Here is a 13,140-nt window from a genome sequence, read left to right as displayed (position 1 = left end):
CATTTTGGTTCAACAATAATACACCTACATATTTGTGCTTAAAATAAAATAAATATATAATTCAATTTCTCCAGAATTGCATAATTTAACACCTTTTAACCTAAATTCGTTATAACAGCACATGCATCACTTGCAAGAAAAACAGAAATCAGTAGTTAGAATGATTGAATACAGGTTGATCCGGTGATCATAATTCTGCAATGTTACTATGTCCATTCTCATATAGTCAAGTAATTTTAAAATGCATATAAGTGATAATATAATAATAATAAGTGAACACCTTTGTAATGATGAATTTGTACTCAAGAGTATCTGGCTAATTTGACAGGGTTGACAAGGTTGTTTATACTACAATATAAGAATATAAATAGAATTTCATGAGCCTGTTCTCAAAAAACTAGTGGTCTTATAGTGTGAGCTGTAAGATTTTGGTGTAATTGCTGATTTCAATCTTGTTTATTTTTTCCTCTTTTGTAGAATCAGCTCTCAGGAAATTTACTGAGGAAGTTCAAGAACAGCAACGGCTGGCAGAAGCTCTGGGTGGTCTTCACCAACTTCAGCCTGTTTTTCTACAAGTCTCACCAGGTGATGAACGCTCAAGCTTCTACCTTTTGTCCTCCTGTGAACACACTATAACCTCTCCCACCACATCCACTCCTCCTCCTCACCCTCTGCTTGTCAGAGTGTTTACTCTCCTCTCGGCTTAAAGGCATCACACCCATGTATTGAATGTCAAATCTCTGTGCCATATTAGAGGTGAAAACACTTTCCCAGACAGTTTTTCATCTCACCTTCTGCCTCGGAAAACGTTTGTGCAACAGATACTCTGAAATACTATAATCAAAACAAAAGATAGATTTACTGCAAACTGTAAAAAAGTGATTACCAACCCCAGTATGAATGAGTGGCTCATAAATTCGACATCATATGTGGAGCCAAAATGAAATGAATATGAGGAATAAAGAAGATCAAGGTACTTCTGTTAAAGCAGTTATGTTGAAGAATCTGTGATTTTAAGAAATATTTAACATGTCAAAGGTTTGTTGTTACTTTTAGATTAAACTCAGATTAAGCTCATCAAATACAATTTAATTTCAAAGATAAAATCTTTTTTGGCTTACGATCACTTGCCTAATATTGGTCTCTAGTCAGGGGCTGTTATGTTTCAGTTATGTTATATTATGTTGAGTAACCTCAAAGGGTCTCAAAGATGTAAAACTAACAATCTGAGGATACAACAGAAGAAATACAAATGTGAATATTGTAAAGTGCAGTAAGAGTATCTGTCACTTTTACTGCTGAATACTTCTTCCACCACTGGCTTTGTTGTATTGTTTTATACTTAAATTATTTGGCTTTTTTGGGTAACTGACTTTTTATGCTTCTGTGACATCCAGAGCCAGGGTCATATTGTTTCTAGGTTGTCCTGGGTTGTCTTTGTCTGTCCCATTCTTGTGGACACGGTATTTCGGTGACGCTGTGACAGAACTTCTACAAATTTGGCACAAACATTCAGTTGGACCCAAGGATGGACTGATTAGATTTTGGTGATCAAATCAAAGGTTAAGGTTTGGGATTATCTCATTTAACACGATTTTGGCCTTGTGGATTTGATATCTCCACAACACCACTTCAGCATAACTTCAGATTTGGCACAAACCTTCACCTGGACTTAAATTTGGTTTGTTTCTCAAATCCTCACAAATGCATTTATTTTCAGTTCAGTTCAGTGTCTTTACTCTGTGTGTTTCTCCATAGGATGATTATCCACTGGCCAGCCTTCCTCTGCTGGGTTACTCAGTCACCATCCCCTCAGAGTCCGAAAACATCCACAAGGACTACGTCTTCAAACTGCATTTCAAGTCCCACATCTATTATTTCAGAACAGAGAGTGAATATTCTTTTGAGAGGTACAGAGGCTTTATCATTTGCACCCATATTTACTAAATGTTGTTGCTGCTGTGTTGTGGCGTTCTGTATGTCAGAGGACTGATTGAAGTGTCTCTGTTTGCCCACAGGTGGATGGAGGTCATCCGCAGTGCTACAGTCCCCTCCAGTCGCACCCGTGTGCTAAACAGCAAAGAGACCCAGCCTCACTGAGTTGACTTGTTTTCACACGCCGTCTCCTTCAGGTGGCATCAGCCCCTTCCTGCCCCCCCCCCACCTCTTGGACTCTTGGCTTTTCTTTTCTACACATATCTGGGACATTTGTACATGTGTCCATGCACATTTGGTGCTTTTTAATGCTTTAATGGTGACATGTCCGCTGGTTTAGACTGCATCAGAGACTGCATTTTTTGGCATTTTTACTCTCAACTCTGAAACCTCTTTTTAAGGATGTCATTTTATACTGTTTTCTAATGGTCTGAACCACTTCCTATATTTCTGATTTTACATTTTCTCATTGGTTGTTTTTACAGCAGTAACATGTTGATATAGATATCTAGCATTCTTTCTTAGATGGTTAAACTCAATCATTGCATTGTCATAACTTTTTTGTCTACTTGTTCACTTTATTGAAAAAAACAGCTGCTTTGAAAATGTCCTGCAACTTCAGTGCCAAACTGGTTTATATCAATGTCCTGGACTTTTTAATGCTATTTTGTTACATTGGGGATCAGGAGTGTCTCCTGTACTGTATACCGTGAAATTTTAAATCATGAAAATAGGCTACATTTTGAAGGTCAATGCTGTGTTCACCCCTGGCCCAGCACAACGTGTTCTTGTTAAAAAAAAGAAGGTGATAAAAAAAATATGAAATTATTTTGTTGTATTATTGACTTAACCTTAGGATTGATCACAATGTGGCCAAGGGTAGCTGCCATCACCACTAATGCCATTTCAAGTAAAGTAATTATTCTATTTGCTGATGTTTGTTGTAGGAAATACATCTCAGACTGTTTTCCTTTGTTTTGTTTTTTTTATTTTAATTAACCTGAAGTACCCCTTCAGCTGTACGACAAAATGTGAGACATTCATAATCGTTTGTATTATGGAAATGAGTGTAATTGAAAGCTTTAAGAAATATGTGTGAAACAAAATAGAGACTTTCAGTTCTAAGCGCTGTCACCCTCACTGATCTAGGCTGCCTCCTGTATACAGATCTTTTTATGGGTTCTAAATGAAAGGAAATATGCATTTGACACAGGGTTTTTGCAGTGAAGTAAATGAGATGGAGAAACCTCAGTTCTGCTTAGAATTGCAGTGTTTTTCCAGACAACAGAGAGCTCTTTGGAAATGAAAGCAATAAAAAGAATCTTATTAAGACGACGAGTTGCGTTACCTGTGTTTTGTTGCAGCTCAAAAGGCAGGAAAGAGGAAAGGCAGCTCCACAGTGTGTTCACAGACTTCACCTACAGAGGGCATCATTGGTCCACACAAGTTTGGTTCAGCCTCATTCTAAAATATCCTTTACAGTCCAGTGGTCTATAGAAATACAAGCTATATAAGGCCGTTTCAGAGCCTTGTTTTGAGCTGCACAGTGACTGGATTATAAATGATAACTTTTTATTTATCTAAACCTCAATATAACACAGCAGCAGTATTTCAACAGATATGCTGGTGCTCATCCCAGAATCTGATTAGAGTGATGAATCATCAACAACCAATAGTGCCTGTGTATCCCTGTATTTGTTTCTTAGCCTCATATTAGTTTGAAAGTCATATTCACCCCAGAAAACAAGAATGAAAAATATTAAACAATTAAACTAGTGTGTTTCTGTCACCACATCTAAACTAATGAGCTCCAATTATTTTTGGAATGATGCACCATCTTCACTTCTTGTCCTCACAAGATCTCATATCATTATCATGCAAACATTTCAAATCTAATTAAGACATTTTTCCATCAAGTCATAATCTACAGCACTTAAGTTTAGTTTTGCTATCACTATTTTCTTCCATAGAGTGAGTTAAAAAGCAGTTTATTCAAATGTCAGAGACAAACAGGAGGACTCTGACGACACCTTAAACATATGAGAGTTTGGATTTTTTGGTATTTATTTATTTATTTGTATGCATTGCTCTCTGTCCAAAGTCCAGCAACACACACACACACACACACACACACACACACACACACACACACACACACACGCACACACGCAGCCTGGAGTGGGCAGGCCTTTAAACCGGTAAGGGGCGGAGTGCGGCGAGGAGACAACCAGATTATACACCTCCTGACTGACGCTGCACGGCCAATGAGACACTTCTGAAGAGGATACTCTATTATGACAACAAGACATCGTAAGGAGGAAGGCAGAGTAACGCGGCGCACGTTGACTTCTTTCTCTTTTTTTTCTTAAAGCGACAAGTATGAGACCGAGAGGTGGGAGTGAACCGACAGCCTCACCGCAACATGACCCAGCTTTTTCAGACTTGCGGTGCGCACTGAGTGTGTGATCGGAGAGACAGGGGATACAAGAAAAAAGAAGAAGAAGAAGAAAAAACCTGGTGATGAATCTGCTTTAAAGCGGGTTGATTTTAAACTTGGATTGGATGCGAAAGGTGCGTAAAGATGTCTACTCTCGCGCATCCGGAGACCAGGAAATTTACGCGCGGGCTGGGTAAACCCGGGACCGCCGCCGAACTCAGGCAAAGTGTCTCAGAGGTGGTGAGGACGTCCGTGCTGGTTGTAAGTACACACCTCCTCCTCCTCCTCCCTCCTCATCTTCCTCCTTCTCCTCCTCTTCTTCTTCTTCCCCATTAACGCCTCTATGATCAGTGGTAACGTCTGAGTGGAAATGACTTGCTTTTCAAGGCAAAGGAACAGCTGACTCTAGATCAGCTGGGTGGGAGCACATGTGGGCTTAAAGAGTGAAAACTACTGTATATGAGTGAGGGACCCTGAGCTGTTGTGTGTGGCAGTGAGTGAGAGACATTGATTTGGAGTGAATAAGTGTGTGACAGCTTGTTTTGTCATATTTTAGTTGGGTTTTTTGGGGGGTTTGCAAATGTACAGTGGCCTAAAAGCTTCTACAACATAATTTGTTCTGTAGATCACACAGGACACCTAATTAACTTATTAAGTTTTGATAAAACACCACAAAGTTCTTCCAAACCTTGACTTTCATTCAGTGTCTCATTTCCTGTAGAGGCTGTGAGGAATCAGTGCGTGGTTAAGGTGTTTTGTCCCTGGTGTCAGTGAAGGCATCGGTGTCAAAGGTGACATGATACCTCTTCACAAGGGAAAGCACGTGGCTTCAGTTTCATGCTGCAGACACAGTGAAGTGTCCAGTGAGAGTGACATACTGAATTGCAATGCCGAATTTGACCCCCACCTCACAACATCTGGGCACCGAGGACCTGCAGTAGGCTACACCTCCTCAGTATCAGTTTTCCACAGTTCAGAGAGGGGGTAAAAAAAAAGTAGTTGAGCCCTTTTGTTGTGCGCAAGTCTGTGTTTGGTGTTGTGGTCCTCCGTCTTGATTGTTTCAGTTTTCCAGGAAGAAGTTGCTAGGTAACTGAAACGGACACCATCCAGGCTCTCTGTCAGGGAAATGGAATCCTGAGTCAGGATCCCAGACATCCAACCACACCTTCGTATTATTTATTCATTCTCACTCTGGTGCACTGCCAGAGACGCCTGAGGGAGGGGGATAAGTATGCATGTTGAGAAATCAACATGCTTTTAGAGGACTGAGCTAACTTGTAGATACTTTGTCTGGGCCCTTTTTTGTGTCCGTGTCAACATGATTGTACCAGTTCATTGGCTGGTTAACTTGTTGGCACAAACTTCAGAGAGAAGTCAGAGGACTGAAATGAAATAATAGTAGTAAATAGCTTTAATTCTAGCTGCAGATTGCCTACAGTCATTGACAGCTTGTGAGGTCATGGGCCCCTCGACAGCCTCCCATCACACCTACATAGGAGCAAGCCAACCTGACTTTGTGATTGTTTTTCATATCTTTGTGGCTGTGTTTAATCTTTGTAGTCAGTCTCTGCATCTTTGTGGTCGTTTTCTGTCTCTCTGTGGTCATTTTCTGTGTAGCTTTCTTAATTTCTTTGTTCCTCTGCGTGACCACTGAGCTTATCATGTCATCTCATTAACTTTCCAAAAGGAAATGTTAACCCTTCTCATCATGGATTGGTTCTTGTCCTCTGGACCCATGCCACCCTTGGCCAACCATCTGGCCCTGCCCCTGGATATGTGAGCCGCAGAGACGACCGTATGGCCGTGTTGTTGAGTTCAAGTGTTTGCTGTAGCTTCTCAGTGGGACAAGAATGTGTCTGCACACAAGACCGCTGTCCGCGCAGCTTATAATTAATTCCTCCATAAAACATGTACATACCACAGCAGGAATAGTGGGAACTGTTTCAGGGACATAAAGGAAAGATTGTAGCCACCATCGCTCATCCTACGATAACGTTGTCTCAACTTAAAGCACAAATGGTTCTTTCTTTTAAAGCACTCAAAAACATTACATAAATTAAGATGACTAAGTATATTAGAGTACGTACGTGTCCACTGGTCGTGCAGAAGTTTCTCCGTCGTGTTTCGAAGTCAAGTGCACTGTGCTGCTTTTCTTCCTCTCCAGGCCATCTATGCATTTTCAGGAAGGCCTCACACTGGCCAGAGCCTCTTTGTTTATTGTTGGAGTGGAGAGCAGAGAGAGCTGAGCCATCCCTCTGTTTCTCCATACTCCAGGCATGCTGAGGACACTATTGGCTGCATGATGGCTGTCATCAGCTTTGAATTTGTTGGGCTGTTGATGACGCTGCCTCACCACCTTTACTCTACATGGAGTTCCAGCTGTGTGAAGTGTTTTGTTGTGAGCCTTTTTTTTAGCTGTTCAAACTCAATATGTAACTATCATTAATATATCAGCTGATGGGTATATGACAAATCAATAGCAGTTGGAAATGTTTAGTTAGTTTATACAGCAGTGTATGAGGCAGCCTGGGGGGGCAGTTGTGTAATTGTAATCAATAGTCCTCTAACCGCCTGCCACATAACGGTGACACACTCAGATCCTGGGTGTTGCTGCTACAGTACGTGCCTGACCCTGAGAGAGCCGCACACCAGATGGATGTTATTGTTTTATGTAGGAATGATGCCATTAACCGCCCATGGACAGCACATAGACAGCTGACTCACTGTGCGGCTGGGAGGGAAAGTGGTTTGCGTTAAAGCGTTAGCAACACGGATGACAATCAACAAGAGTAAACACATGGCACTGCTCAGCCTTGTTGTGAAGCATTAAAGTTTGTGGGAAAAGTCCCATTTGCTCACTAAATTGCTTTGACAAGATTGTCTGGGCCTCTTGGGGGTCTTTTTGTGTTTGTGAAAATGGCCGATGGACAATTTAGATGCTTCTTAATCTGTTTGGCAGATGTACAGCATTTCCTGTCTTGTGTTTGCAGCCAATTAACTTTAGCTCCTACATCAACAAGCAGAGGTCATTTGTCACTCACTTCATCACTCGGCTTCTAATCCATTTTCCCGCTCTTTACCTGTGCGACTCTTTCTGTGCCACGTGACGGGCTGTGTTTTACGTTTGTGTTTGCTCAAGTCAAACATTGCCTGTAATGAGCTCCTGCTGCTCCGCATGGAAGACACAGTGTTAACGTTTTTTGAGGTCAGCAGCACAAATGGGGCCGGCTTCCTTCATTAGCCATCTTGATCTAATAAGCCACACCTGCATATGTGTGCTTTTTATTTCTGCTTTCTTTTCTTTTCTTTTCTTTTCTTTGCTTTTTTTTTTTTTAAGAAAAAAGGGTTTGTAATTTTTCCCAAGATGTGGGAATCCCAGGATTATCTCAGGTGGGTGTGTGCTTTGTCTTTGTGTATTTTCATTGTAAGCACGGCTGGGACTTTTGTCAACAACGAGTTTTGACAGAACATGTTCCTGCTTTGATCGTTTTCAGAGATTACAGTAAGTCATGTCCTCTCATGCAGTGAAGTTGAATGTGGGAGTCATGCCAGTCAGCAAAAAAAAATGTGTTGGGTAGTTTTCAAGATTCACCTCATAGAACAAAGATTAGTCAAGTCAATGTGTACTGGTAAGACAGTAAAACAACCAGTCTGCTGTGTCTTGTGTGCTGAGCTGAATGTCTCATACGCTGCAGGATGGAGTGGGTCAGGAGATTACAGGGCTGCCAGTGTTGTGTGAGGCCTAAGCTGCTTGACCTCCCTCTGTATTCCTCTATTTGTCTGTCTCACTACAAGGCCTGTTGCTATCTCACTGAAAGGGTCCATAAACTGCTTTTGTTGCTGTGATGGTAAATGCTACTCCAAGAGAACAAACCCAGGGGGGTAGAGATGGGAGAGCAGATGAGTTCTCCGAATGGGTCAATAATACATGAGGCTGCTCTAGTAACCAGTGCGCCCATTAAAAGAAAGACTCTCTCTCTCTTATGCTGTGGATTAGTGTAGGTGAGCCAAAAACTGTGGTACCACTTGGTATAAAAATGTACCTACTTACTTTTACTTGTCGATGCATGTTGCCAATAAATGTAATGGTTGTACTGTAATTATAATTTGGCTCATTGTTAGGACAGTTTATATCTATGACAAGTTTCACAGCTTTTCAAAGGGAGGGGCGGGGAGACTGACTTGTGTACAGGACAGGTGCATGCAGGTGTTCTAAAAACAACAGGATGTTATTTATTGTGGTTTGGCTGCTTATCAACAAAATCAACTGTCGCAGCAGCAGCTAAAGTGCGTCCAAGAAATCATAGTCATACTTGACTCATAACTGTATGCACAATCATGATGCATATATTTTTAGATTTATTGTGACTTACTCTTCAGTCATGTCATATCTAATATATACATCCATAAACCCAATAAGTATTCGTAGAAAAGAGGCGTGACTTAACCATGACCTATTTGCAAGTGGTAAATTTAGCAGTCTCATGCTCATACAATTAAAGACTTTACACTTTTTAATGTAACATTTTCCAAAGGATATAATCATCATGTGCATCCCTAATGTTGAGCAACACCCAATTTCAGGAGAAGGGAGAAGTCCTGGCACGGTATATGCAGATTACATGTTATTGTGCTATGTGCTAATTTGGCGAGAGACGAGACACCTGTCAGCTGTAAGAGAGTTTAGTAATCTTCCACTATTGTGACTAAATGTTTACAGTTTACAGTAACTGAAGTGGAAATATTTCAACTCTTGAAGACCCAGACATAAGCAGTGACACATGGCCTGTGTGGAGAGCGAGGGCTTCAAGAAAAGTGAGAAATAAACACACCCATCAAACTCACTATAAAATTTGTCTGCTTGGGTTTTGGGCATGACTCTTGGCACTTGTGTTTATAATCTAAACCAGATTTGCCACTCAGGGTTGTTTCAGTTAGAGTGGGAAGTCTGAGAGAATTCCTCAGCTGAGCACGTCAGGATAACGTGGAGCACTCTGTCAAAAACTGAAAATTTCCTGTATCCACCCCTGACCGACCCTGGTCAGTGCACATAAATACTGCAATAGCCAAGCCAACTCAAATGATCCAGTGGGCCAGACAGACAGATTTTGTTCCAGTGCAAATGAAAACTGATTAAATAAGATGGATTATCTCTTTGGGGCAACTATCCCAACTGCTGTTTTTTTTCTCTTTTCTCTTTTACCTTTTTTTTTTTTTTTAACAAACACATCATTGTGCCAGCATATATTTTTTAACCACATGTCAAAATAAGTGCTAAATATGAACATTGAGCCAAGACTGAATCCAGATAATTGGTTTGTGGTCACATCAGGAGACCATTTAACAATTTCTTGGCCGGATGTGGCGAATGAGGAAATATTTAACTGCTTTTTTTCCCACGAAAAATCTGTGTACAATGTTAAGTGATTGATTTTTTTTTCATTCAGTGGCTGCACGCTAAGATCCATGTGTATGTACTGATCTCATGGTTGTTGCATAACAGTCTTCTTTTTATATTGGCATTTCCATTACACAGACGCGGCAGCTATGCTTTCGGTAGCAGTATAGATGAGTGTCGGGAGTTGTTGCACATCTGTAAGCTCACTGCCACCGTGAGTTAAGAGCTCCAAAATCTTTCCATCCTGCCTGAACAGGAAGTACCCATGACTTCCTGTCCTTCATCTTGTTGTGGGAGAGCAGAGGCCGGTCTTTTCCTAGATAGAGCAGGTTTCCTGTGGCTGTATTTGGGTTGAACAGAAGTGTTGGGCAGAGCTTGCTGTTAAGCCGCCCACTCTGTCTTTTAGAGCTCTGCCTGATGGAGTCGGCCTGTTTTGGAACACGGAAGAGGAGGTTACCATAACAGAAGAAGCCCGTTGATGAGCCATGTCCAGTGCAAGTGCATGGCAGCGCTGCATACACGACATTTCCCAAATCCATTTGGACTTGACCTCCCTCCAGTGTCCGTAACACATAAGACAATGATAAAGGTGTTTCTATCCCATTGTTTCTCTTTATTGTCCCAGATGCAGCATAAAATACCCAGAGACACAGGACAAAACTGACAAGACTGTGTCCAGTCATGGCTTGTTGCTGAGGTGAAGTTTGTTTTGATGAAGGCTGGAAAACGTTCTCTATGCCTCTGACAGTTTGTTTAGTTTTGGCGCTGTCCCATCCGTCCAAATGGAGATTGGTGTTAAAGAGCAGAGCAGCTGGGTGGTTTCTATGACAGAAGCCTCCCAGCAATGCTTTTAACATGTTAAGGCTAAGTTGAAACATGTACAGAAGATTCATTCTGAATCAAACTTCCTTTCATAGCTCACTGCTGAGGCATACATCCTGCTATGGAGCCATGATTGCGGCACATTACTATCAAATGCTTAGCAATCAAGTCGGGTATTGCTTCGCTTCCATCCGCTAGGCCATTAAGGTTTCTATTTTTGAGTCAGCAGGGCACACACCTAAGTGCAGCTGTGCAAGACTTACAGACTCACAACCCCCTTTGGCCTCTTTTTCCTCTGATTATTATGTGGTTAATCTAGTTTGCTTTCGTCTGTAAACGGATAACAGCTCTGGCATCATCATCTCTGATCCAATAAGGATCTGCAGTAGAATGGACACCGCACAGTTTACATATTATACAAAGGATTACAAAATATATTGGGTATGTTAATGCAGGATGTCATATCAGGCTGGAAAAGAGTCCTTGTCTTTGTGTGCTCCAGTTTTTATACAGATGACGATGTCAGTTATTGGTCCAGACTGAAATATCTCAACAACTATTGAATGTTTCCACTTGAAATTTGGCTTTGTTGTACATATCCATGGTCTCTTCAGAATGATGATTTGGTGATTCATCACATCTGATGTCATCATTATCGTCAAAATTTCAATTTGTCCAGTAGGCTACATGCAATACCAAAAGTAGAACTACAGTTCCAGTCAGGTTTTTATAGCCTTCCCTATAGCAGAGTTGGTAGGGATGGCTGGCTTGAGTTTCCATTAGCCTCAAGCTTTGCAGCCAGTCACATGAATGCCACCATTACAAACAGGTCTTTACATGGCCCAGCCCACACCAGAGCAAGTGAATGAGAGAAATATATCAAGTGTAGGTGGCTACTGCTCCGCCTGCCGCCACTGATTCATTAGTTTAGCAAAAGGCCAGCCAGAGTATTAACCATGAGGTGAAGCTGGTCAAGCCTAAATCACTCGCTGCTCTGCACGTACATGCACCAACCCACAGATTAAGCTCATCGGATTAAGCTCTCTTGACTGGAGTCTGAGTAACGCATCCATGTTGGCTGATTGAGAAATGTCTAGAAAGAGCAGACTAATGACGAGCACATTGCCTTTTAAGTCCCTGTGTGTGTGTTTTTGTGAGGTGTACACTCTGCTACTGCTAGCCTCCTTAATTTGTCTATAAAAGTATCCTATCCTTCACTGCAACTGGCCATCAACTTGTAATTGTGGGAATACGACTGTTACCATGACAGAAAAGATTGGAGGGTACGCTGTAGGCTATTGTAACCTTGTCATTATTTTTTCCGCCCGACGGCTGGCTTTTCCTCCGTTTTTGATTCACTGCCAATTATAGGATTTGCCCTCTCCTCTGAGTGGAGGTTCACTCTTTTACTTGATGAGTGTGGAGTCGACCTGATTCTTTGATGTACTGTACGCTACACTCCTGTGTTTTGAACCCTTTGAGCTTTGATAGCCTTGATAAACATAAGGTATTATTCGGGTGTTATTTTAGCCGTGCTAATGGCGTGGCTCTGTCATCAGTTTGGTCCAGACTGAAATATTTCAACAACTCTTAGATGGTTTGGACATTTTGTGCAGACACAAGTTCCCAGAGAATAAATCCTGATGACGCCAGTAATCCTCTGCCTTTTCCTTTGACGTCAGAAAAACATTCATATTTTTGATTTTAAGTGAAATGTCCTAAAAACTTTTGGACCGCCTAAATTGCTTTTAAATGGATAAATCCTTCAACTTTTGCTGTAGAAATAAGCTATGAGGTCAAATCTTCTATTTGTTAAATACCTCAGTTTATGACCAAATCCCACAAAAGAAATAAAAGGAATAAAGAAATCAACAACTTTATAACAGCTACACAGTCATCAAGCACATCAGTTAGCGAATATAACCAGTGAGAAAATATGCGCCTCTTGTGGCTTTCTTTGTTTTTTATGTGCTCTCTCTCAGTCACTCCTCTGTGTGACTGATTCAACTACCTGGGTTTAGTGTCAGGCTAACCGCTCATTCTCAGTAGGGTAATCTGCTTTTGAACACAGTATCTCCCCCTCTGGCCCCTCTGAATTCGCTTCGCTGCAGTCACTGACCTCCCATTCACTCTCTTCCTGCAGATCACACCGGGATCAGCTGCTGTCAGATGTGGTGTAACTCAGAGGGGTGGATTAGCATACAATTAGCCGATACAAAAGCTTGCTTCCCATTGAGATTTAGTGTTAAAACCTCTGTGGAGAATCTGTAAATAGCATGAAAACTGGCGTATTTTAATGTTGGTGATTTAAGTGTGATGTGAGGTAAAGGAGAGGCAAATACCGGGTGTGCTTTTCCCTGGAATAGGAATGACTATTAACAATTTATTTCCTCTGTGTTGAAGACGAAGGGCTGCTGTGGGGAAGTACTTAACATTCCTGCTTTGCGCTTCAGTCTTACTGCTATCAGACTGCAGAGATGAAAGTGAAAGCTACTATTGATATTGTTATCGTTCCTGCGGGATTTCCCTCAAAGTTCAGGGCACAGTG

General features: G+C 41.4%; 2 protein-coding genes across 7 annotated transcripts in view; both read left to right on the top strand.

Annotated features, from left to right (window-relative positions):
- LOC311004510 (FERM, ARHGEF and pleckstrin domain-containing protein 1) overlaps window positions 1-2,118 on the top strand; it is a 50,707-nt gene extending 48,589 nt beyond the window's left edge. Inside the window, exons 25-27 of the mRNA XM_083996600.1 lie at window positions 478-585; window positions 1,759-1,910; window positions 2,019-2,118. Coding sequence (XP_083852726.1) covers window positions 478-585; window positions 1,759-1,910; window positions 2,019-2,100 — 342 coding nt within the window. The 3' untranslated portion in view covers window positions 2,101-2,118. The remainder of the gene's footprint in view (window positions 1-477; window positions 586-1,758; window positions 1,911-2,018) is intronic.
- Window positions 2,119-4,208: 2,090 nt separating this feature from the next.
- LOC311004509 (dedicator of cytokinesis protein 9) overlaps window positions 4,209-13,140 on the top strand; it is a gene marked incomplete at its 3' end in the record, with an annotated part of 82,021 nt that continues 73,089 nt past the window's right edge. For all 6 annotated transcript variants that reach the window (XM_083996591.1, XM_083996597.1, XM_083996593.1 and 3 more), the window contains exon 1: window positions 4,209-4,633. In XM_083996591.1, the coding sequence (XP_083852717.1) occupies window positions 4,517-4,633 (117 nt within the window). In that variant the 5' untranslated portion in view covers window positions 4,209-4,516. The remainder of the gene's footprint in view (window positions 4,634-13,140) is intronic.

Source organism: Trachurus trachurus (assembly GCF_905171665.1).
Source record: "Trachurus trachurus genome assembly, chromosome: 21".
Classification (NCBI taxonomy): Eukaryota; Metazoa; Chordata; class Actinopteri; order Carangiformes; family Carangidae; genus Trachurus; species Trachurus trachurus.
This window is presented reverse-complemented; position numbering and strand designations above follow the sequence as displayed.